The sequence below is a fragment of the Mauremys reevesii genome, linkage group 8 (genome assembly GCF_016161935.1).
Source record: "Mauremys reevesii isolate NIE-2019 linkage group 8, ASM1616193v1, whole genome shotgun sequence".
NCBI classification, from domain to species: Eukaryota; Metazoa; Chordata; order Testudines; family Geoemydidae; genus Mauremys; species Mauremys reevesii.
In genome coordinates this window covers 104,389,495-104,415,850 of record NC_052630.1, presented here as the reverse complement: position 1 = coordinate 104,415,850, position 26,356 = coordinate 104,389,495, and the positions used below count along the sequence as shown (strand labels likewise).

Here is a 26,356-nt window from a genome sequence, read left to right as displayed (position 1 = left end):
GATCGAGAATGATAGTGTAGCCAGGTTGGTCCCAAGATATCAGAGAGACAAGGTGGCGGAGGCAATATCTTTTACTGGACCAACTTATTTTATCGGGCCGTTAGAAGACATTACCTCCCCAACCTCATCTCTGAAAATGTACAGTCTGTTCAGATCTGGGTCCCACTGTCTGTTATGAAAGGGGAGAGAGACCGAATACGCACGTACCAAGAGAAACGAAAGAACAAAGAAGCCAGGGGGTTAGACATTTAAAAGGGGAAACCCAGCAGTGGTGGGTACAGGACGAGAAAGAAGAAATGTTGAGCTCAGAGTCTGCCAGGCAGGGTGTGGTGGACGCTCCCATCGGAACTGCTTACAATCTGGAGCTCTGTGCCAGTCACAATGACCAAGTGCCACCAGACTGGGAGCAGCACCAGCCACAGAGCCACCGGCACCCTCTCCTTCTTGGTCACGGAGAATTGAAGTCAGACACACAACAAACAGCAGCTGTTGCGTGTCTGAGGCTGATGGGAAGCGACGCCCGTTATGCCACATGGTCTCTTCTGGGAAGGGGTGGGTTGTGTGTGTGTGTACAGCTCAGGCCACGGGGTCTGCATGAGGGCATCTGCCAGCTGCCTGCAGGCGGATCACCCACAACACAGACTTATTGCCTAGGAATACAGTTGCTCAATTTCTACCGTGACGACCTTACAGAGGGACTGTTTAGATGAGTGCCAACTTCACTGTTAACTGCACACTTGCTTCACAAGCCAGAGTTGTTCTCTCAGGCCCAACCCTCCAACTCGTCCAGGGCACATGATAAGTAAAAGCTGGATTGGACCCCAAGGAGGGGCCTGGGCTCTCTCTTCTTCCTGGCAAAGAGAGGCGGATACTTTCTTTGCTTTTAAGGCTTGTTGGTTTTCAGAACATACAGCAACAGGAGTTCGTATTATGAGTGACCGGCACTCCTTAGGCAGCTGCCAAGAGGCAGGGAATTGCTCACAACTGGGCTTTGCACAAGTATCAGCAATATCCATGGACGCACTGTGCTCCAGGAGAGTTTTAACCTTGTTGATCAAATCAACAGCTGTGCCACCTCATGTTATGACGTGAGCAGATCTTTGGGACGAACACCTCTGCTCGATGGCCGTTGGCCCCCCTGAAATCACGGACAAGCTTCTGGGAGGCAACGGAACTGCTTACAAAATCCCCAACGGCTGCCTGACGGGAAACGTGGCGCACACAAGGACATAAAATTGCAGGCTGGCAGTGCCAAACGCCTTCCCGCGGGCACAGAGAAGGACAGGTCGACCTGAGACTTTTCAATCGCCTCTGAACACAAGCCGGCAGGTGGAAAGTCAATATGCAGAAGTGGGGCTATCCCAATGACCCAGACACACAACTGCTGTGAAACACAAACCGTACGGCATCTGTTGGTCTACTGGCTCCTGGAGAGCCATGGGACAGGAGAGTGCTCCAGGGCTACACACTGGGCCATGTCGTGCTCGACAGTAGGAAAACCTGTGACTGTGGTGGAACAACACAAGAAGATGCTGCTGCTTAGATCTGCTTTGTGTCTGGTCCATATCTGGATGGGAGACTTCCAGGGGAAAAATCAGGTTGTGGTGTTTCTGATCCAACGGGGAGCCGTGGGGGCTTTCCTTTGGCTGCCTTTTAGCTAATGCCCTAGCATTAGTGTGATATTAGAGGATGCCATGGTGCAGGAAGCGCTATCTATCAGATGAGAGTGTTGCTGACCATCTGTAATAAAGATCATTCTGGCACTTTTCACAAGGGTGTGAGCATTCTCCCCAGCTTCTTACTGACTGGGCACCATTTAGCCTGGTTAAATCACTGCACGGAGTTCCAGGGGGTTACAGCTTTCTTTGCTCCCTCTCCTGCCCAGTTGTGTGATGTTGCTGCAAGCTGTTAGACAGCTGCGGTGCTCTGCTCCAGAGGTGGCTGCATTCCAATAGTTTGTAAGGTGCTTTGGAACAAAAGGTGTTATGTAAAAAGTAACTGAGGATTGGTATTACAGAGGACAGATGGAAAAGTTTCCATTACATCACGTCTTTTTCCCTTGAAATGTGAGAGGAGCAGGGGGATTATGTCGGGAAGTTAGTACGGTTGCCACCTGAGAGGTACAAAAAACCAGGCCATCCTTCTATGGCTCCAAGCCCCCAGTCCCTGCTATCAGGTGGTTCGGCCCCGGGTGCAGCCCAGCCCTGCAGTACCCAGGGCTGGCTCCAGCTGTTTTGCTGCCCCAAGCGGCGAAGCGAAAAACCAAAACAACCCCCCCCCCCTAAAAGATAGAGCTGATTGGCGGTACTTCGGCGGCAGCTCCATCGCGCCGCTTCGTTCTTCGGCGGCAGCTCGAAGAGGAAGAGAGGGACTGAGGGACCCGCCGCCGAAGACCCAGATGTGCTGCCCCTTTCCATTGGCCGCCCCAAGCATCTGCTTCCTTCGTTGGTGCCTGGAGCCGGCCCTGGCAGTACCCCATCCTTCCCCTCAACCATGTGAGTCTGCCCCTGCAGCCAGCCCCACCCCAGCAGCCCGCATTGGCCACCCATCGGTGCTCAGGGCAACCCTAGAAGTGAGTTCGAGCCCTGAGCAGGAATCCGGTCCCTGGCGTCTGGTCTCCTTCTGTTGTAGCCAATGCTGTTCTGCAGCTCGCCTGACCATGGCTTCGTGCTCTGCCGCTCGCAGCTGTGGGGGTATCTGGCTCCAGCATCAACAGGTAACAAAGGAGCCATTTAAATCTACGTCTTCTGAAGCAAGCCACCCAAAGCCGATGTTCACACTGCACTCTGGAAGCACAGAGAGCGCAGAGCAACAGCTACACCCCGCTCCTGTCCCAGCCGTAACACAGAGCACAAGCCCTGGCGGGATCACCAGGGGAAAGTCTATGGCCTGTCTCAGTCACAATGTCCGCCTAAAGGACCCCAATGAGCCCATATGGCCTTAAAATTCAGGGTGAACTCCTGGCCCCATGGCCGTCATGGGCAAAACCCCGATCGACTCCCCTGGGGTCAGGATTTCCCCCCCGTAATCTATGATCGGCAAAGGCAGAATCAGAGCTAGCGCGCGCCAACTGCAGATCAGCTGGAGGAAAGGGAAACTTAGCTGAAGTCTGTGGAATTCCAGCTGTTCGCATCTGCACTGAATCCGGCCTACCGTTTGCTATTGCTGGACAATACTCCTTGCTTTCTGCAAGTCACTGAGCGGGTCAGCTGGGCCTGTGTCGCTTCAGGGGAGAGCGTGGGGCTATTGCTCAGCTCAGACATGGGTGGGGGTCACAAGCCGAGGAGCTAGTCTTGCTAAAACACTCCCTGAACTGAATGTGGAACTCAAGTCTATAATTGAAGCGGGCCCAGGGCCAAGCAGCCTGCCGAAGAGATGACAATATTCAAGGTAGGGACAGCATGCGGGAGCCTCGTGCCAGACAAAGAACTTCCAGGCCTCTAGTCCAAATACGCCCAAGACTAAACAAGCAGCAGCCATACTGAGTTGGGTTTGGCTCTTGGTGGGTCTCCCAAGCGACATAGCCAGTTCTTGGATGGAAAGCCCGGGTATGTGTCATGTGCTGCTAAATGTGTCATAAAACGATGAGGCATAAACCAACTGTCCTACCCCTGTGGGCTCAAGGAAGATCTCATGGCACCTTCTGTCTCTGCCTACTTAAATCACCCTCGCTGTTTCATTTGGACACCGTCTCCTTCCTCCATTTCTGAGCGGGACAGTTACCATACACTGTCGAGCAGCGGGCCTGGTGCGTGGCGGAGGCAGCTGCAAAGTGCTTTGGGCTTCAAGATCATGGGAGGGATCGTTGCAAAAACAACGCAAGCTGCAAATGGGACTGGTCTGCCCCATACGGCGCTTGTGTCGCCATCTTAGCAAGATGAATGCATCCAGCAATGGGCTCAGACACGCCCAATTAATCCCGATCCAGGTCCACATTTCAAACACCTCCCAAAGACTGGGGGTATCTGGGGCTGGCATCTGGGCCCCATCTCAAAGACCCATTGATTTCAAATGCACCTCACAGTTTAGGCTGCTCCCTTTTCTCCCTTTCTTAAGCTCCAAGGAGTTTCAACCAATAAGGGCTACGGTTTCCTTATAACAGGACTGTTTGGACATCTTGTGGGTTATTTAATTAGACCAGAAGTCAATTAAAAAACCAATAACTGCGTTTATCAGCGGAGGTTAATTCAACCACAGGATCAAGATGAACCATCTCTAGGCTATGTGAGGAACTCCGCCCCCAGTGGAATATCAGGTGATAACGCGCTCGACTAGGGTGACCAGATGTCCCGATTTTATAGGGACAGTCCTGATTTGTGGGTCTTTTTCTTATCTAGGCTCCTATTACCCCCCACCCCCTGTCCCAATTTTTCACATGTGCTGTCTGGTCACCCTACGCTCGACCAATGACATGAAAGATAAACGTATCGCAGTCACTTGATTTAAAGGGACAATGTCAAGTTAGCCCCCGAATGGAGGCTAGAGAAAATCAAAATCTACATCCCTGTGTCTTCAGGAGGTTGTTTACTTTCAAGGCAGTTTTATTTCATTTACAGCTTCTCATGGTGCCCGGGAAGCGGAAAGTGAGACTGGCGATACATTATGTTGACAAGGGCTCTCCACATCGCTTAGGGTTATTAGTAGTATCCAACACGCAAATATAACAAAACAAGATGGCGCTCTGCCTCCCATCCCACCTGACAACCTTGCTACTCATACTGCAGGATGATCTCAGCCAGGTGAGTGAAACCCTGGACTAGATCCTCCTGGAAATAGTTGTAACTTTTATAGGGTTACCAAGCATTCGAAAATCAAGTCAGAACCACCAAAATTAGGAGATTGGCTAAAAAAGCATGCTTTAAAAATACATTTGGGGTTCTACTTATTCACCATCTGCTTTTTGAGCCCTTTGAGGTCAATGTTTTCAAGCTTTTCTCTGAAGCCAGGAGGACTAGAAACTGCCTTTCTTTTTTAAACGAATACTGAGATTTTCACAGGACTCCAAGAGCAGGAGCTTGATGGAAAAGAAAGCACACACCGTGAGAGTTGGCAACACCATTTTCAGGCTGGACCAGCAGCTGCAGTGAGCTGACACTGATGGATTTGACATCCCATACTTAATTGATATGGAGTTTCCTGGGGTGTTTTGTGGATGTTTGGTGCTAAAGAAACTACCTCCCGCTCAAACGCTGCTCTCTCCCGGCTTCAGACACAGGCTATTTGTCTTTATGTTCAAGGTTCTTTGTGGTCTATCCCCACCTGCCCTATCGTCTCTTGTTCACTATTGAGATGTCGACTCCTGTCTCCAACTGGCCCGTGACACCCGCCTCTACTGCCCACTTGTTAAAACTGTCCAAAGGGCACCTTGGCGCTTCCTCCCAGGCTGACCCTCACACTTGGGAGAAGCGTCCCATAAACATCCACAAAAGGAACTCGTTACTGTATCAGGGTTTAAATTCTCACGGAGTGTTTTCCGGAGCCCCCCCCAGCACCCCTCTCCCCATTCGAGGCTTCAGCTGAAGGCTGGGGCGGGAGCTTCTGCCCCGTTGGAGGCACGTTGGGGCTTGGAGCTTCTGCCCTACAGGAGGTGCCCAGGCTCAGGGCTTCTGCCCTGCCAGTCATGCCAGGGCTTGGGGCTCCAGCCGTGGGGTCTCGCGGACCCCCTGAAACCAGCTCGCGGCCCCCTGAGGTTTGACTGAATTTAGCCCCTACTCATTATCCCCCTTTGGAGCCCTCCTTAAAACTCCCTTTTGCCGTGATGCCTACAAAACCCTGGACAAGGGCCAGGCTGCCGGTGGGCTGACCACGCTGAGCCGGTCTGTCTCTCTGTTTCCTTCTTCTCCCCGCACCCCGTGTATCTGGCTGTAGCCATCTGTTGTCTCTTGTCTTAGGCTTAGATTGTCAGCTCGTTGGGGTCTTTTTGCTGTGCGTTTGAACCAGGCCTCCATCCCTCGCTCCTGGCCCATGGCCGGGTCTCTCAGCCTCTACGGTAATACAGATAGAGAACTCGCGCCCCGGCTGCCGGCAGGACAGTGATACGGTGGGTTATTTTCTCCCAGACGTTTCTAGATCTTGCTGCTGCTGCAGCCAGGAACCCGCTCGTCCTCAGCTCCCCTCCCTGCCTGCCCCATCTCTCCATCTGAGCCCTTTGCAGCATCATGAAAAAGCACCGTGCTGTATCATGCGGCTGGCTTGTCAATTGAGATGCTAAATGCTGGGGATAAAAGGCTTGTGGAAAGATAATAAAGCAAAGGGGAGTAAATTAAAGTGGCTATAAATAGCGCCTGGAGAGGAACAGGGGATGATGTCATTCACATTTACATAAGCTGGCATTTAAATCAATTCCTCCCCTGTTCCTGCCCGAGGTTGGGAAATAGACCGATGGGCACAGATTCCCATCCCTCCCTGCTCTCACCTCCCACATGGGCCTGGCTGGAGGGCCCTGGACCATCGCATGCTGTTTGGGGGGGGATCGGGGCCCCACAGCGCCAGGCGCTCTACAAACCCGTGGGCAGACGGGGGCCGCGCCCTGATGCCCTGACAAGAGAGTTAAAAACAAGCTGCAGTGAGCAAGGGGGTCGGGGAAGAGGGCCAGGGTAACTAACGAGATTGCGTGCTTACAGATGCTAACTCGGGGCACGGCGTGACTCCCTTGGGCTCCGTTCACAGCCCATCCCTCCCCTCTTGGATAAAGTGACCCTGGCATCACCACCTTTTGTTTAGTTCCTGCACCAACCTGCTTCTATACAAACCGCCCGCCTCCTCCACCCGGCACACTCCATTCTTTCCTTTAAATCGAGCGCAGTCTCTGCCCTCTCGGACAATGGGCCCCTGCCATGTGCGGGGCTGGTGGGGATCCTTCACCCTGCCTGCCCTGGGGTGTCTCAAGGCACGGGAACAGCCAGCCGCCAGGAGAAACACTGACCATGAAACGCTGCCTCCGACTCACGCGGTGGCTGTGGGCAAGTCACTTAACCCCCAGAGGTCTCCATTACCGCATGTGCTGGCGCCACCCAACGGCCCACACATGTCATCACGGGTCACCGTTAACCCCTTAGGGAGGGGTTCGTTCTAGACACGAACACGAATCTGCGCATCCCCAGGCCGGCTTTGCCATGTCCGGTCCCAGCCAGCGAAGCCCAGTCTCCCTACGCTGCAGCGCAAGGAGTCTGCAGCTATGATCTCCCGTGCCCTACACGTGGGTTTACACCACTGCCGTCGGGGTGGAGAATATTCACTGCAGGGCTTGCTTCCTGCAGTGCCCAGTCCCTGGGACACCGCTTTATGCTGCGGAACAGGACTCCCTGTCACCTAGCTGTCAGGAGCGTGCTCAGAGCCTCTAGCGGTGGGAGCAGCTGGGAGGCTTTAGCTGCATGGATCATCCACGCCAGAGAGGGTTGTGTTTAGATTTCCCTGGGGATTTCCCCTTCTCCTTCTCAGCCTGGTCCCAGGCAAGGGTTTGCCGGAAGGGCTCCGACCCTCACCCTTCCACCGCCAGCAGCACGTGAGCATCCATCCAGGGAACCGGGAAGCGATGCCTTGACTGTTACGTAAGGAGATTAATGCACATGAGAAGAGCCACCTGATGATAGAGGCTTGGAACGGCGTGGGCCTTGCCAGGGCTTCCCTCTCTAGCTAGAGGCTTTCAAGCCCACCCCGGCATGCTCCATAAGCTAATTGTTCTCCGGGAAATGGTCAGGAAGTCCTCTCCAGCCCCCGCCCCAGGTAAAGGCTGGCAAATGGAGGCGCCAGTCCTGCAACGTGCGTATTCCGGGGGCCGCCTACCCTCAGACAGAGCCCCCGTGAGGTCTCCGGGAGGGTGCAGGATCTGCCCACCCGCCCCAAGGGACCCCCTCTGTTATCCCCCAACCGGAGACAACAGACGGGTTTGTAGCGTGCCCTGTAGGGCAACAGATTCAGACTCTCTCCCACTCCGCAGTGGCGTGAACGAGCTAGAGCTCAGCTGGGGGAAAAGGCTCCTGTCTCGGCAGGGAGGACGGATGGTCTCTAGGTTAAGCCCAGGCCGGGCACTCGGCCGACCTGCAGTCAGTGCTCAGTTCTCCCAGACTCCCTCTGTCCAGGTGCATCTCCCCTGCACAACAAGCCCTGCGGCAGCGCGGCTCAGAGCTGCAGCCCACTGACCCGGCTGGCGCTCCAGGGCTAAACCGAGCAGCGCGACATCCGGACTCTCACACTCGACGCTGCAGTGTTGAGCCCGAGTCGGCTGATCTGGGCTCGGAGACTCGCCCCCCAGGCTGCCCTGTGCTGCAGCACCCCCACCTGTAAAGTGGGGATCCTAATTCCCAGCAAGGGGGCGGGATCTACTCATCGGGGGGGAGAGAATCAAGATACTATCCTGACGGGAGCCACTTCCCTAAATATATTAATATCGGCTGGGTCATCCAGAGGGGCTGCGGGTTTGCTTTTTCAAAGCTGGTTGGGTCCATCCAGCAGCCCTCATGCACGTGATCAATGCTAGCAACGTCCTGCCATTTGGGAACACTCCCAAGGGTTCGGATTTAGAAAGTCTGGTCCCGCCAACCCTTTCCCCAATCAGCAGCAGGGGGAGGGAGTAACGGGCCCCAATCCTGCAAGGCACTGAGCACCCTCAGTTCCCGACGGGAAAGAGGAAGATCCATGTTGTGGGCTACATGCTCTGCCGGTGTGAAATTGGTGCTGGCACGATGCCGATTTACGCCAGCTGAGGATTAGGCACACACCACTGGGGAATACACTGATTCTCTCTCCCTCCAGGAGAAACAGAACCCAGAGTTCCGCGAATGCGATTCGCGTTTGAAAGCGTTTATTCGAGAAAGACAAAGGAAAAACCTTGCCAGGTTTCTCCGCCTCTCCCTCTCTCTCTGTTGCAAGCCGGGTGAATCGCTGAGCAGCACACACGATCCCACGCCAAGAGGAAAGAAAATTACCTTTATGAGCTGTCTGCAAGTTAACTGACAGCTGGCAGCCGACGGCAGAGCTGCCTTCGCGAGGGGTGGAATTTAGCAGGACAGTATGTTTATTAACTCAACGCTGCTCGGAAGAAGTCCCTCATTCCCCACTGGCTTTGAGGAGTGAGTACAACAAACAAACCCTGCCAGTGATTTCACCCGCCTGACACAGCAGCCCCCTGCTCAGACCATCTCATGGGGGCGCTCGGTCTTAGCGACCCATTCACGCCTCGGCCTCTCTGCTAAGACGGCCAAGAAGGGGGCCGAGTGTGGGGATGGTTTTCACGATGTGGGCACCCAGCCACTCAGCGCTGGATTGAGGCCACCAGCAATGCATCAGGTCGCTGACAACCTGGGCTGGAGGTGAACTGCTGACCCACAGCCTCTGGGTCCCCACTGCTGATGCCAACCCCCTGGCCCAGCGTGGTACCGTCAAGGGACAGTTTTCACATGTACATTAGCAGCCGTTGAGCAAACAAAACGAACCTGGGAGAACAGAGTGATCTCAGGCTAGGACACTGACACGAACGGCTGGCTCCAAGCCTCACGTGTCTGCAATTACGTGTGACAGCAAAGGAGAGTCCCGTGCTTTGGCTACCGAGCGGTGTGCCCAGCTGAAAGCTCCCGTCGCCTCTCCAGTTCGGGGTGACCTCCCCCTTTTGAAGCATGAGCCTGCTTTTCTAAACAGGAGAGCAAGTGGCTAGAGCCACATGGTCCGAACCGATATTCCACAAGGTGGGTAAGGTAATAGCTGTTATTGGAGCAACCTCTGTTGCTGAAAGAGAAACCTCGCCCCTCTTGTCTCTCTAATATTCTGGCTACAACAACTCTGCAATCCCATTGCTTCAGCAGCTCTATAGACCAATCGGACCCTTCCCTTCCCTTTCTCCTTAGGGTACGTCTACACGTGATGTTTTAGCCATGGTCATTAACACGTGTTAACTAACACCATTGTGGATTCTAGTTGGAGCAGGACACAAAAGTCTCATCCTGCATGCAAACATTTACTTGAGGTCATGTTTAACGAACCCGAGGCTGCAGGTCCGTGGAGTCCTAGATCCACACACAAATAGGAACAAACCTTTGGGTCATTTTGCACCCAATGAAATTAATAGACAGCAGGTTTAAAACAAACAAAAGGAAGTATTTCTTCACACAACGCACAGTCAACCTGTGGAACTCCTTGCCAGAGGATGTTGGGAAGGCCAAGACTATAACAGGGTTAGAAAAAGAACTAGATACATTCAGGGAGGATAGGTCCATCAATGGCTATTAGCCAGGATGGGCAGGGATGGTGACCCTAGCCTCTGTTTGCCGGTAGCTGGGAATGGGCAACAGGGGATGGATCACTTGATGATTCCCTGTTTTGTTCATTCCCTCTGAGGCACCTGGCATTGGCCACTGTCGGAAGGCAGGACACTGGGCTAGATGGGCCTCTGGTCTGACCCAGTATGGCCATTCTTATGTTATGTCATATCTACGTGCTAGAATTTACAAGCGTGTTCATTAGAAATGTGCCATCACTGTTGGAGTCCTGCAGATTCCCCCGGCCTTAAATAACAACAGATACTTTTTGCTGATGTAGCAGCCTTTGTCGTAGGTTCTCCAAGTGCTTGAAGAAGCGAGACAAGTTTAACTGGAGTGGCAGGGGTCTATATCTTTTGGGGCGGGGCTTCCATAATTGTGGTGCTCATTAGCGGGTATGTATTTGTGTGGTCATAGCAGTGCATCGTATGGTTTTGTGGACTATTAGCTGTGGGAGTCAAGCTGTCTATTCAATGCAAAGGGAGGGGGGTTGCTCTTAACTCTTCATCATATCGAAAGGGGTTTTTGCCTTTGTGCCTTCCCCGATTATACACATGTAGCAACAGTGACCGATGGGAAAGGTACGACATCGCGGACTGGGCCCAGGGAAGTCTTTCCTTGACTTTACCTCGGCTCAACCCTATAGACCCCACCTGAGATTGATTTTGACTAGCTACCTCAAGGTAAAAACCAAAACTGGTCGAAACTTTTCCGTCAAAGCTGGGTGTTGACCGAAATTATGGTTTTCTGTGCAAAGGGTCTGCTTGCGGTGAAACGTGTCCATTTGTCAATGAACAACCGAACGCCCCCAAACCAGCATGTTTCAGCCCAAACCTGAAATATGGGAGATGCAGCCTGGCCAGGAAGCCCAGCCCCCGAAGGAGGACAGGAGCGTGAAGTGCGCAAACTACACCGCCCACGAGGCACGGTGGAAGCATTCCCAAATCCAAATGTTTCCGTTATCACATTTTTGCCGAGAAACCATTTCACCTGGAAAATGTAGGTGAAAACAATCCTCCCCCACACACATTTTCATGGGAATTTTCTGCTGGAAAGAAAACCTATTTTCTGACCAGCTGTGGCAAAAACAACTCTGCTCTGGGTCAAGAAGGGCGTTACGTGGAGATACGTCGGTCGATGCACAAACGCAGCTTTGGGGGTTTTTTTGCAGTGAAGACACAGCCATTAATTCAGTACATTGCAGAGAGGGCCAGATCCAAGCTCCACTGACATCAATGAGTCTTTCCAATAACTTCAGCGGAAACTCGGAGGCCTTAACCCGGAGGATCATTAGACACCTGGAAATGCCGCCCTCACCAGTCATTATTTAAGCAGCAGCATCTGCCTCCTGGAGTCACAGTGCGCGTCAGTTCCTCCCACTATGTCACTTCTCCTCTTAGCGCCATTTGCCTATAGAAGCACAGCTCAAATCCCAGCAGATGCTCACACTCACAACAGGGAAATCTGGCTCGAAACGTCCCCCTTCTTGGATAAAATCCCTCAGCAAAAGCTGCTGCTCCCTGCTCGGCCAGTGACCTGCACCTCTCCTCTCCAATCCCCCAAACCACAGAAACTCACTGGAGGGATATTTATGCTTGAGTCAGAATGAACTCACACTTTATGGTTTCCTCGGTGTCAGCTAGTGACTCCTATTCATGTGCTATTTGCATCCCACCCGCCATGTTATTCCAGGGTATTTATAGCCATTTTGCATGTCTAATTATAAGCTACAACTCCAAAAAACAAGAAAAGAAAAGTGCACACGGGGCGAAGAGGGGAGAGCTGAGGTACATGGTGGCTACGGACTCTTAGAATCCAGGATGCTAATAACAATGCTCAGCACTTTATATAGCCCCTTTCGGCCACAGTGCTCCAAGTGCTTTCCAAACATTTCATTAGTGCCCGCAAGCCCCTAATGTGAGGAGAGAAGAGTAAAAACATCCTGCTTTCTAGATAGAAACAGAGAGGTGAAAGGTCCATCGCTGCGTAGGGAGTCAGTGGAAGATGTGGGCCTAGAACCCAGGAGTTCTCCTAGTCCTCTCCCATTAGACCATGCGCCCTCCCACAGGGCCGGCTTTAGGAACTGCGGGGCCCGATTCGAATACCTGGCGGCTGTCTGGGTCTTTGGCGGCACTTCGGTGGCGGGTCCTTCACTTGCTCCGGGTCTTCCGTGGCACTGAAGGACCCGCCGCCGAAGTGCCGCCGAAGACCTGGAGTGAGTGACGGACCCGCCGCCGAAGTGCCGCCGAAGACGCGGAGCGAGTGACGGACCCGCCGCCGAAGACGCGGAGCGAGTGACGGACCCGCCGCCGAAGTGCCGCCAAAGACCCGGAGCGAGTGACGGACCCGCCACCAAAGTGCCGCCGCAGACGCGGAGCGAGTGACGGATCCGCCACCAAAGTGCTGCCGCAGACGCGGAGCGAGTGACGGATCCGCCACCAAAGTGCCGCCGAAGACGCGGACCACCGCCGAGTGAGTAAAAATTAAAAAGTTAGGCACGCTTCCTTAGGGCACAGGGCCTGATTCAGGGGAATTGGGGGAATTGGCCTAAAGCCGACCCTGCCCTCCCAGAGGTGGGAACAGCATCCAGGAGTCCTGACTCCTTGGTCTCTGCCTTAACCATTCGGACCATTTCCCTGCTACGAGGTAATCAAACTGAAGGATCAGAGTTAGGAGGGAGGAGTTAATTGTTCCGGTGTGTTACTGAGTTCACCCTAGACCAGCCGTAGTGAGGAGATCAAGCTGTTATTTCCTAACATGTGGTGAAGTGAATGGAAGAGACGCATACCGATGTCGACGAGTCGACTGGAGAGAATTCAAGGGAGAGTAATAAATATGATGAAGTGGCGGGGGGGGGGCTGATTTCGGAGGTATTATTTAAGGAAATAGCCATGTGTCGCTTGGCCCCCGTTACTAGGAGGGGAGATGAGCAGTATCTAGAAGTATTCCAGAGAGGGAGAGGAATGCAGAGGGTGATGCAAGGAAGTGTCACTGGCAGAAACGGGATTAAAATGGGCAATGGAAAATTTAGGCTGCAGTATAGCTTAGCAGGACAGACCGCGGGCTGGGTTCCCAGCGCAGGCGTCATCGCGCCTAGCCTGCTATAATGTGGGCAGTGAGCCGCACTGGCTGGGGTGCAAAGCCGGACAGAACAACCTAGGACAACAGACGTCTCTCTTAGCACTAACTCCCCTGGCTCTAGGATTCCTGCCAGCAGCCGTTGGAGGTGTTAGTTAATCCTTTGCCCACTAAAATCCTGATGAGCTTGGAACATGCCTTTCCCATGTGATCCCTGAAATATCTGCCAGCATTTGCTTCTGGCTCTGGTACTTATCCGGCCCCCATCACCCCAATATCTAAGCACCTCAAAATCCTTAATGTAGCGCTACACCCCTGTGAGGTAGGGCAGTGCTATTGTCCTCATTGTACGGATGGGGAAACTGAGGCACAGAGAGGCCAAGTGACTTGCCCAAGGTCACACAGGAAGCCTGAAGTGGAGCTGAGAATTGACTGTAGGTCTCCCTAGTCCTAGCTAGGGCCTTACCCACTGGACCATCATCCGAGCCTTTCAGCACTCCAAGAATGCTACGGTTTTGGGGACTTCTGGCGTCCAGGGCGTGCAGCACGGCCAGGCGACGGCGTCAACGGAAGCGCAGCGCGATCTGAGGCATGTCAGACTGCGACCGCTCTGGGAAAGCTCGCCCGACAGCTGCTACCCCTGCCGCTTTGGGTCACCAAACCAGCCACGAAACGGCAGTGCCTGGCGGCATCAGCAGAGATCACACGCAGGGCCCTCCTCACTGAAAGTGGGAGCTACAAGGGGAACCCCTGCAGCTGGGAGCAAGCAGCTGGCTGTGACAAGAGCTGGGCTCCAAGGGCAGCCACAGAGTCAGCATCTGAAATGTGTGCGCTGCGACGGGCCATCTCCAGCCAGCTGTACCTCTCCCCTGCCACCACGTTTCACACCGGGGTGATATTTACCACACCCCGCCCAGCAGGGGATAGGCAGTAAGCATGAGGTGTCGTGCAGTTGTGGATAACATCCCAGACAGGAGGAGAGAGTGTGTGTGCATGTGTGTGTGTGCACACATGCTTCTGGGTTAGCACGCGAATCTTGTCTGGTTCTCTGCCCGGTGGATGGAGTTCTTGATCCAATTTGGAATGAATTTTCATCTCCTCATCCGGGTGCTCCCATTGGTTACCCTTGTCACAGCATTTTGATTAACGGCTGCTATTGGGTTTTCTCCGCGGGGCTATCAATCGTCAGTGAGAGTAATTCAGTTAAGCACTCCGAGCCACAGGCGCTGAGACCTCTGCGACGTCGGAGGGGCTAACACAGATGAACACCGGGACAGCACCACCACCGAGGGCTGCGCTTTCCCGAGCAACAGCTGAGAAAAGCAGGGAGGAAAGACACCCAGGTCCCTGCCTGTCCAGCATCTCGGTAACTGGCTTTCCAAGACAGAGGACTAATGGGGACCCCCCCCGAGCTACAGGGATGAGATTCCCAAGCCATCATCTCATCAGGAATCCAGCTGGCTTAGAGAGGGACGTTTCCAGGTACAGTCAAAGTGGTAGCCACTGAAATCTGCAGCCCCTCTGCCAAGACAGAGACTCCTCATCAGATTCATCAATGTAGAAGATGGTTGGCATTAGCCCTGGCTAAGCAATAGCCTCTTTCCCCAGATGTTCCTAAAGACACAGACAGAGCAATGAGCCACTGGGGTGCCAGGCTGTGCGTTGGCTCACCGGGTGCTCCGTAGAGCTGCTGAGCCTGCAGAGGAAACCCCAGATGAAATCATGGGATTGTTGGAGCAGGTGGAGGTGCTTCATGCACGGTAGCAGAGGGGCATGCTTCCAGCAGCATGCATGGGATAGGTGCAAGCTCATGTATGAATGATTGCTTCAACGGCCAGCCCAGCAGGTGCGCGGTGTTGCAAGAGAGCATCTGGACTCGAGCTGGAGCGTTCTGAGACCAGCATGGATACAAGCCTGGCCAATTGCCATTACCAATAGGGCGGAGGACAAGAAGATCTGGGGGACCTTGAAAACTGGAGTAACAGAAATGGGATGAAACTTAATAGTGCAAAGTGCAAGTCATGCACTTAGGAACGAACACCAAGATTTTTACTATAAGCGGGGGACCTATAGTTGGAAGTGACAGAGGAGGAGAAAGACCTGGGAAGTGCTGGGAGCTAGGGGGAAAAGTGGCGCTCTCAGAGGAGGAGGCAGAGCAGAGGCGGAGGTGAGCTGCGGAGGTGAGCTGGGGCAGGGAGCTGCCGGTGGGTGCAGAGCACCAACCAGTTTTTCGCCGTGGGTGCTCCAGCCCTGGAGTCGGTGCCTGTGCTATATGATCATGATGGTCCCTGCTGGCCTTAAGGCCTACAAATCTAAACAACTGCCTGTGAGGTGTTCCTTGAGCCTGGCCATTATTCTTGGGGTGTGATTGGTCACTGAAATCACAAGGCACAGATTCTGCTCCCTGATTGGTTGCCAAAGTTAAAAAAACAACAACCCAAAACCAAGATAATGAATGATGGATCACAAACACCACATTTTTACAGTAGATAAAAATTATAGATGAATAATCTTGTGTTAAAATAGGGAGAAGTTCTGGGATCTTGGAATATTTGAAGAAGCAAGTGGTGATCTAAATTCCAGTGAAAATGTAACAACACAACTCACACAAACACAACCAACCAAACTCTCCGAGGTGATTCATGAGTATCTATTCACCAGTCTCTTGACTATCAACCAACCAGTTCTATTCACAACCATGTTTTCACTCCATCCCTGGTCTACACTTGGCGCTAACTGGCAAAGTGTTTTGCTTGCACTTGTGAGTCTTCCAAATTGAGTGCAGCAAATTGAGTGCAGCCCTAATCTTCAGCAGCAGTCCTAATATTACATTTACCTGCAGTATATTATTCAGCCTCTAGATGGCTCTGTGTGGTGTACAGAGCCCAAACAGGGTGTGGGGGACTGGTAAACAAATGAAACAGAGTGAGAACTCAAGTTGTGGGGAAGCTGGATTGTATCTATAGTTTGTAACTGTTTTCTCCATATATCATACTCTTCAATTGCACATAATTTTCATGAGGATGGTTTTGATTCTCTAATGAATCTAGCCCAAGATATAAGTGCCCATCTACTTTATTGTTATTATTTTTTTTAAATCTGTAACATACAAACTCATCACAATCTCTGAAGATGTTTCTGGTGATTTAAGAATGAGCCATATATTAAGCAACAAAACTGACAAGAGGAGTCAGATTGGACAGTGTCTTTCCATCCCACCAAAAAGGCACAACCTGCTCAATTATGTGCTGTCATGTCAATACAAACGTCGTCAGTAGGTTGGGCACTGAAAATCTGATGGAGACCTAAATGCAGCAGAATTGAATAGAAAAATAAACTCCATTGTGAGCATGTCTACTTTAATTTCATACATTTCATTGATTCCTCCATTAAAAAAAAATTAAGCGATGCTGCCACAGAATTTCTAGCGGGCTGTACCTGAACACCCCAGAAATGAACCCTGCCACGCGATTCAGAAACACAGGCAACATTAAGGCGTGTAGGAAACTCACGACGAGCTTTCTAAAGGGACAGACATTACAGACTCTTTGCAGACAAGCCGTGGACACCAACTGCCCCTTTGAAATCCATTATTCTCACGAGAAGAGGATGAAGGTTAGAAAAATCGACTATATTCCTCTAGCCCAGAGCCAGGGGGCTTTGTAATCTCAGCTCCGTCTTCAGAGCTAAACCCAGTGTGTTGGATGCACGTGACAGAAAACCTCTCCTCTAAATGGCTCAACGGTAAAGGCAGGAGGCCCTTTGGATCATGTCTGGAGAGATCCCTTGTAGAAACCACCTCAGTTCAGTTGTACCCCCGCCTCCCCCATGGCCAGAGCCTGTGGCCCCTGCCTAATTGTGACCTCACTGATCTCTGCACGTTAGATGAAACGTGCAAGCAAGAGCAGAAGCGTCAAGATCAAGAGCACAGAAAATAACCCTCCTGCGAGCCAGACTGCTGGACAATACAGCAGAGCATGCAAACAACTTCCCCTTCCCTCATGTGCTAGGCCCCTTCCAAAGTCAACCCTCCCCAACAACGTCCCAGGAACATCAGCTCTGCCATTCCCTGAAGAGCAATTAAAAATCCCCAGCTGCCAGAGCCAGGCCCAGCCGTGCTGCCAGTCAGATGCTAACGACCGACCTACCATGCACAAAGACAGAGAGGAGAGGAAGCCTTGGATCTCCTGTCTCCGCCCCGGGCAGGGTGACCGCCTTCCAAATTGCCAGAGGGGCACCTTGATCACCAAGGCAGGCAGAGAATAGCTGATGTCTGGTGAGGACCTCTCTGGAGACTAAGCCCCTCCCTTGCTAGTATCATCAACACTCCCTTAAGGTGAAGTTGGTTGAGTCACGGCCTCATCTGCTTTTGATGCACCTTAATAAGTTCTAGGAAGGTCACCTCTGAGCATGAAACAGCCGTCTCCATCCACATATGCAACTGATAATGACCAGAATTAATCTGCACAGGGCCCAGAGAATCCTGCTTCTCCTTCCCAGCAGCTAGAGAACCACAGAGGAGAATCAATGTGCCGAGAGGTGGGTACAGGCTGGGACTCCTTTACTTTCATTCTCTGATGGATTCCGCAAGATTCGGCAGTCGCCATGTACCCGCTGCAATCAAAGCCCTGCTATTCCCCACCTTGCCCCCCGTTTCCGGGTAGTTTCCTACCGGGTGCAGCTTGCATCTCGGCCACGCCTCCGGCTACGATGAGAGCCTCGATGATCTTCGCGTGGTGTTCTGAGTTCACCTCCGTGCTGTGAAGAGAAAGGGGTGGAAGGTGAGGAGAGAGCTCTGACAAGGGACAGTCCGAGACTACTGGTTATGGATATGGCCTGTGGGACAGGCAAGGCACAGGAGAGTGACACCACCTGGAAGACCTGACAGGAGAGTGACACCACCTGGAAATACAAATGTTCTCTGGACAAGGGAATGGGCCGTGAGCTTTCTTCCTGAGGAGGAGCCTTTAAGGAGTTAATCTGAAGGCACCAGACTTCTCAACACCTTGTTCCTGGGGGGCTGTGAATAAATCCAGAGGTGCTGCACGTTAGTAGCCACAACGCTTGTGTTACCATCGCCTCACGCTGCTTCCCTGGTTCTGGACACACAGGGGTCAGTGGAACCTTCTATTTGTCCTTTCACTTTCTTCTATTCCTGCCGCAATCCCATGGGGCTTGAAATTACAGCTCCCAAACCGCTTATATTCAGGGGTGCTGGAAGCTCCCTACAAGTGAGGGGGCCACTGGAGCCCGAACTGTGCCCCCCATGCCCTCTTCCCCGCCCCCCCGAGGTCCTGCTCCTGCCTCTCCCCAAGCCCCTGTCTTCGCACTGCCCATTTTCCCCGAGGCCCTGCCCGCGCTCTGCCCCTTCTTCCTGAGCCCATGCTGCCCCTTCCCCTGAGGCCCCGCCCCTTCCCCTGAGGCCCCGCCCCTATGCTGCCTCTTCCCCTGAGGCCCCGCCCCTATGCTGCCTCTTCCCCTGAGGCCCCGCCCCCGTGCCGCCTCCTCCCCTGAGGCTCCGCCTCCCGCTCACTCCTCTCCACCTCCCTGTCGCCTGACCTGATGGCTGGTAAAAATTGGGAGGCGTAGCCCACAAAACGACCACAGGTGTGTAACCAGCTGGTAGGTCACGTCGATCTACTACACACAGCGTATGCCATTACGAGCGGGATCTACACAGCGTCGGTGGCTCAGCAGCTTGTCAGTGTCTATCTGAGTAGGTTGTAGAACAGCCCGAGAGATCCCAGCAACCTGATAGGCCCGGAGTGCCCGGGTTGGGTTTGGGTGGAAAACAGCACAACCTTCTCGGGGCTGGGTTGGGTCTGATGACCTTCTCCTGCCCGTGGGGTTAGCTCAGCAGCTGCGTGGCCTGCTCCCGCCGGCCGTCGCCACCTCGCTGTGCTGCGCACGCATGCTGTGGAGTGGGTGTGCCGAGGCGTTACAGCGCCTCTCGCTCCACAACACACACACACAGCAGCAAGGGGCAGTGTCTGGCTGGCAGCACGGGTGGCAGGGAGCTGTGCTGGCTCAGATTTGGCAGAGTCGAGGCAGAAAACAACTCGAACCTCCCAGGCTGGGCTTGGATCTAGGTCAGGCTTAAAACTTAGGCACGAGCAGAGGGTGGGGGAGGAATATGCTCTCTAAACAAAATTGCTAAGGTCCTGATTCAGAAAAGCATCTCTGTTCGGGAAGAGCACTGAAGCACTCGCTGATTAAACCCCATTACAGTCAATGCGACTTTGGCTCACACTTAAGTGTGTCACAGAATTGGGACCACAAACCCAGACCCGTGATTCACAGCTAGTGGCTCTGCAAAGGACTGTGATGTCAGAGAGGCTTGTGATGGGCTGTTTTGCTTTTCTGCTGCTCATTTGAGCGAAAGATATCAAAGCACTCAAAAAACAGCAGGCAGTTCAGCCTCACTCACCCAGGAGCCAGGGTACTGTTGGGATTATACCCATTTTACAGACAGGCAAAGTGAGGCTAAGTGCCCCAGGTTTCACAGTGAGCCAGCGACAGAAGCAGGACTAGAACCCAGGTGTCCTAGCATTCCCATTGCTGCTCCTATCCCTAAACAAACCCTGCTTTCAATATTGTCCCAGCGGAACAAGAGGCAGCAGAGGGACTGTTGAGAAATAAACAAGAGTGGGAGGAAAACTACCCTCCAGAAGATGACACACAGCAAAACTCCTTCCTAAAGAGCACGTCTTTTCCCTCCAGCAGGCGGCTGCACTCCTGGACGGCACTACCAGGCTCCGACACCACAGGTCTATTTAATTTTAAGGAATTAACAGCCTCCTCAGTGGCAAACGGGAGAACGGGTGGGCTGGTTTTTTTTCCCCCATGAGCGGACACTTTTAAAACTTTCTTCAAGGTCCAAATGGCCTGTTGTTAAAGGGGCACTGTCAGAAAGCTGAAGCCTCCCAGCTGCTTTCCCTTAAACTTGTCACTGAGGAATGGCATCCGGAGGCTGGATGCCAGCTGAGTTTGGGTTAGCCATGCACTCGTCGGGAGCTGGACAGCATCAGAGAAGGGACATCAGTTTTGTTCTATGAGCAGGGACCTCAGGCCAGTTCCTAACGAGCAGCTGTCTGTGGCACCAGCATCGTTGACACAGCTGGAGACAGCCTCAGCGGAGAGGCATGAGAAGAAAAGAGCCACAGAGATGGAGCCATAGTCAACACTCATGGTTTGTATTAGGGTAGAGTGGCCAACACACCGGGGAATTGACCTCCGGAGGTAAGAGCACCGGCTGCTACCCATGGAGTTACAGCTACCTAGCTGGGCTGTAACACAGCGGTTCTCAACCGGGGGTCTGCTGCCCCCTGGCAGGCCCGGGAGCTGGTTTCAGGGGGCCCTGGGGCCCCGCAGCTAAGGCACGGGGCCCTGAGCCCCGGCACCCACATGGGGCCCTGAGCCTGGGTGCCCCCCGCAGGGCTGAAGCCAGGAACGGAGCTGTGGGGCTGAGGCCCTGGTGCTCCCCTGTGGGTCTAAAACCCTGAGCCCCCGGGCCCCTGCAGGGCAGAAACCCGGAGGCCTGAACCCCCCTCCCCTGCATGGTGGCTGAAGTCCAACGCCCCAAGCTCCCCCACCCTTCTGCAGCTGAAGCCCTAAGCCCTGCACAGCTAAAGCCTCGAATCTCCCGCCTCCCCCGCCCCGGTGACTGAAGCCAGCAACACCGAGGCCCCATCTTGCTGGGCCCTGGAGTTTTTATAGTATGCTGGGGGGGGGGCCTCAGAAAGAAAAAGGCTGAGAACCTGCTGTAACAGCAACATATCGTGTGCTGATCCGGCGCAGCAAGGGCTCTGCCAGACCCACTCGTCAGTGGGTTACAACAGCACCTCGCAGCCCAGCTGAGACTACAGCCCCCACCCCCGGTGCTAGGCGCTGTCCATATGTTCCAACAAGCGCCAGGCGCGTCTCAAAGCCAGCTCACCTTGACGCTGGCGGGCGGAAGAGCACGTCGCCGAAGAGCTCCCCCAGGGCCCTGGGGGTGAGGTGGCTTTTGCTGCCGTTCTGACCCAGTTTGCAGAAATGGCTGGTGAGGTGCTGCAGGAGGAGGCCGTGCTGCTGGGGGAGGGTGGGCGACTCCAGGACCATCTTCACCCGCTGGCCGCACTCTTCCAGGCTCTGGCTTTCTGTGGGAGAGGAGAGCAAAAGGGAAGGAAGCTTTTAGCCCAGGGAAGAGCATCCCAGCACCAAGCCCGGGGGCCTGGGGAAAAGTTTGTTACCCAGGCCGCTCAGGTGAGATTTATTTCCCTTCTCCTCCCATCGGCCAGCCTCATTTCTCTCCACGCTACAGATCAGGGGTTTAGCAAACTCAGGCCTTGTCTACCCGGCCCTACGGTTCAGACTATAGCGGTGTGAACGGCATCGTGCAACCAAGGGCTGCGCTGCCCCGCGTAGACAGTGTGAACGCGAACTAACGAGGCCCTGTTTGGCGGGTGAGGGTCGCCCCTCTGCCAGCACCAGCCCTCAGGGCTCGAGTGGTCTCTAGACGTTGTGAGGGCCCCTTTGCCCAGCGGTGAATTTCACCCTGGCAGAGCAACTGCATTCTACAGCTGCCTGGCCAAACGCCCACGCGGCGCTGGTGATGTGCCCACCCTTGGACACGGCCTGGGTTTTATCTACCAAGAGTCCCTAGGCAAGACTTTCAACGCAGCCCAACCCCCTCCGCAGCAGCTGTAACACACACCGCTCCGCCTCTCCCCATGCCCCTGCAACTTCCCTGCTGCTGCTTCGGGTCCCAGCCCCTCAGAACTAAGCCTACTTTGCATGTTGCTAATTCTTTGTAGCACACCCTTTATGTGCCACCCTGGGAACCGCTGCTGCAGGCATCCCCAGTGGCCATTCCCTGGTTTACCCCCAGACCTGTAAGGTTATTTCATGAGCTCACCTGAGCCAGGCTGTGCCACATGGACACAACTCAAAATGGCCACCTGGGTGCTCAAGATTGGAACATAAGCCAATAGTCCTTTGTTGAGCCAACCAAAATACGGTCTGTGTGAGGCTCCTGACCAGGGCAGGTGTCTTGTGTTAAGACAGGGAGACCCATCCTTTCCTATCACAGCTTCACCCAGAACTGGCCTTTGAAAGAAGCAACCAGTTCTTTTTATCTGGCCTGCTGGGCCCTGATTGGCCGCTGCCTGCTCCCAGCCCTTCTGGCCACCGGAGGACCAAGTCTCACTGGTTCCACAAGCGGCTGATCCTGGGGGTAACCCCTAGAGGTCTAAACTTGCTGCTCTTCTCTTCCAAAAGGACCACTTCACAGGGCAGGCTGTGTTTATAAAAGTGCGCTTGCAATAACTGTAACTTCACCCTCAACTTTGCCTCCCGTGTTCCTCATTTCAGTGCCAAGGTGACGTGTGCTCCCTGCAAATTTGGTATCTCTTCCCTTCCCTTTTATTGCTGAAGGTTATTTAGGCCAGAAATAGAGAATCATTGTGCAGAGGTTGCCGAGAGAGTTCTTTAAGCCAAAGGGTTGAGTCTTGCGCCATTTTAAGATCCCTGCATAAATAATCCTTTGTGTGTCCTCCTCCTTGGTCCCACACTGGGGCTCGAGCGCAGAAGGACCCATCCTTCGGACATAGGAAGCACATCTCCCCCGCAGCATACTGTGTCATTAAAAGGCCGAAATGCTACAGGGCAAACACTGATTTCTAGTCATTCCAGACCCGCTCCACTGACCTCAGCACAGTGAGTCTAAATTCTCCCTGGAGTAACAGAGAGCAGATTCTGGCCCCTTGCAATACATTCTATTTCAACCTGCATGATTGCAAAGCACTTTACAGACTGTATAGAGGAAGCCCTTCAGCTGCCTCTGAACTGCAGCCGCCTCTAGGGTGGAACATGGCAGCTGTTTAACAGCAAACAGTGACTCCGCAGTTTTGGACAGGAAATGAAGAATTCCATATGCGACTGAAGCTGCAGGGGAATTTAAGCAGGCAAGGTGTAATAACGCACAGTGGGTTTTGCCCGGGATTGGCCCTTACACCGATACAGAGAAGGATTTGTGCGCTGTAGTTTATAAAAGTGAAATTGCCTCTGTCAGTGGGGCTTGGGGAGGATTTATGTGGTATGCATGTTTGCAATTTAGTTTCCTGGCTGACTATGATCTATACCTGACAGGAGAATAAGGAAATGGTGTGGGTGCAAGTAAGTCACTCAGAGGGTACGTCATGGGACGACGAGGAATCATGGTGCCAAAGGGGACCGGGAAAGTTTCAGAGTGTAGGATTTTTTTATGGTAACCTGCAAAGGGGGAGGGGGGAAATGGGTGAGTGCCCTTTATTTTTGCTTCTTTGTGCTCCGTGAAGCGGGCTAGAAAGGTCTGGGGTGGTAGAATATGTTGGTTTTCTGCTTGCATTAGAACTCCTGTTTTTGGCTACGCTGAATCTCTCCGGATGACTGGCGCCGGGAGGAGAATGATGTCTTTGCAGGCTGTGCTACTGTGATTGTTTCAGACTCGAGGGTTTTTATATGGTTTCTATCAACACTTCAGCCAGTGGGAAAATTTCAACGTTTGGGCCTAAAAAGGACAGAAAAACATTACAAAAATGTTGGCACATTTTTACCAGCAGGAGAAAATTCAGTTTGAACAGGAAAAAAAATGAATTTTTCATGAACATTTTCTCAAAAATGTCATCCCACTTTTCAAACTAATAGAGTCCTATTTAATTCCAATAGCTAACGAACCCTTTGGAGAAAGGACGTCTTTGACAAACATCCAAATGCCTCTTCCTTTTCAATTAGAAGCTTTAATCCTCACCTGGGGCTCCAAGGAGTCCTCCAGCAAAGCCAAGCAAGAACAGATCTGATATTCCGGCTGTTTCTTAGGTTAAAAAAATAACAGCAGAAAAACAACCCTTTCAGGTTTTCTGTATAGATCCGAAAGAAGTAAAACAACAACAACAACAAAAAAGACACAAAGCTCTTTCTTTTTCCTTTGCAGGTCTCCTTTAAGGGAGGTTAAGAGTCAGAGGTGATCACACTTCAGGTCACCGATACATGTCATCAGACTGTGATGCTGCTATATGCATAGCACGAAGCCATGAAGTCCAAATGAACACGGGGCCCTGACCAAGGACACAGGTCGGAGCTTTGAAAATCTGGACAGTAACTTGAATTCTAGGACAGGCAGCAACCTCAGCCAGGCACAACAGACAGATCTGGAAATAGGCTTTGAAGAGAGTCAGGGATTCAGATCAGCCTGGTTCTCCATTGCCTGGCAGCTCGTCTCAGCATTTGCGCCCTGCGCAAAGAACGGCGTCAGTGACCGCGTAGCACGCAGGACAAGGTGCGACCAGTCCCGGAGAGGTCCCATTCTCAGACATAGTCGCTGCTTTGGGGTGTCTCAAATCATGCACCCCAAAAAATCAAGGAACCCCAAATTAGTGGCCACTTTGAAAAATTTGATTAGGATTAGACACGCCAGAGATTAGGGCACTAGTGTAGGACTTGAAAGGCTTGGGCTCAAGTCTCTGGTCCATCACACTCCCTTAGCCTCTCTGTGCCTCAGTTTCCTAAGAGAGAGAGAACCCAGGAGTCCTGCCTTCCAGTCCCCTGGTCTAATCACAAGACAACACTGCCCAACACGTCTCTCCGTGGGTATTGGAACTGGGCGAAGCACGGGGCGATGCCAGGCGGGTACGTGAGCTCAGCTGGCTCGATAGCCCGTGCCCGTGTGGCTTTGCAGCGCATGTGGAACCGGAGTGGGAGTTAAAAAGGCAGGAGCTAAATTAATAACCGAAGCCTCTATATTTGGAAAGGAAAGCGCCCGCTGCCAGCGACTGTTGACCCGAGGAAGGGTGGCGTCAAGGACACTGGAGGGCTCTAATTAAGCAGAGGCCAGGTGGGGGCGACCAGGAATAGCAGCCAGGGCACAGCCGCACAGCAGACGTGTGATCTCACAGCCCAGTGCCTGGCCTCTGAGTGGCTGCTACATTTTCATGCGGATTCCAGTAGCATCTGGAGGCTCCCGTCCGGAGCAGAGCCCCTTGGTGCTGGGTGCTGTATATATGTCTCTTACACCCCCAAATGCTGGGCTTGGGGGGTGGCTTCAAACCCTCGGCCACAACCCGAGCTTGGGCACCTCTCTGATCAATCCCATCACGCCCCTCCCTTCAGCCTCATCTCACCGCGTCTCTTCTCTTCCACGGGCACTAAGGAGACGCCCGGGCTGCCTGTGGGATGTCGCTCATCCAAACAATACTAGCGATGCCCAGCTCTTCTCGAACGCTTGCCACCAGCCGAGCTCCAAGCACTTTACAAAGAAGGGCAGTATCATTATCCCTGTTGTACAGGTGGGGAAACTGAGGCACGGGGAAGGGATGCATCTTGCTTATGGTCACCCAGCAGGCCAATGGCCCAGCCAGGAGTAGACTCTGGAGTCCCAGTCCAATGCTCTATCCCCTAAATCCAATAACCGCAGGGAAAAGATTTGCTTCATGCAACTGTCTCCCCCACACCCTAATCTGTGTGCCCTCCCCAGGATTACTGGTCAGGGCAGGGATATGGCAGACACATGGCGCAATGAGCTGCCACTCAGGGCAGCAAGCCGGGGGTCACCTCGATGGGCTGGGCACGAAGAAATTGCCCAGCAGCCTCCTTTGCTGGTTCAATACATAGCAGAGACGCTGGGCAGCGCTGCTGCCAAGCCCCCTCCCAGGAGCTCCACACCTAGGCACCCCGGCACTGTTTGCAGGTTACAGGTCGCAGGTTGGCTGATATCAGCTGTCTGGCCACCTAATGTCAGTTCTCAGCAGAGAGCTGCGGATCACCTCACTCCAGTCCGCAGTCCAGTCCTGGGGGCAGGCTCCCCCTGGGAACGCTACGTACCCGACTGGGGGAACCGGAACCCTTTGCTAAGAAACCAGCTCCTTCGGTGACCCCATCTCACCACTACCATCAGGCCACGTCTCCACTGTGGGGGCTGCAGCGGCACAGTGCCCCAGCTACGGCACTGCAGATGTAGGCAAGTCGACGGAACCACTTTTCCATCCAGCTAGCCGCGTCCACACCAGGGA

The 26,356-nt window shown here is 53.4% G+C and overlaps 1 protein-coding gene across 3 annotated transcripts in view; it reads right to left on the bottom strand.

Annotated features, from left to right (window-relative positions):
- The window catches only part of LOC120370714 (phosphatidylinositol 3-kinase regulatory subunit gamma), a 393,090-nt gene that overhangs the window by 153,445 nt on the left and 213,289 nt on the right, over window positions 1-26,356 (bottom strand). For 2 of the 3 annotated variants that reach the window (XM_039485801.1, XM_039485802.1), the window contains exons 7-8: window positions 21,268-21,469; window positions 18,004-18,089 (exon numbers count right to left, since the gene is read on the bottom strand). In XM_039485801.1, coding sequence (XP_039341735.1) covers window positions 18,004-18,089; window positions 21,268-21,469 — 288 coding nt within the window. Of the gene's footprint in view, window positions 1-18,003; window positions 18,090-21,267; window positions 21,470-22,227; window positions 22,398-26,356 lie in introns of those variants that run through there. The other variant, XM_039485803.1, reaches the window with a different exon arrangement.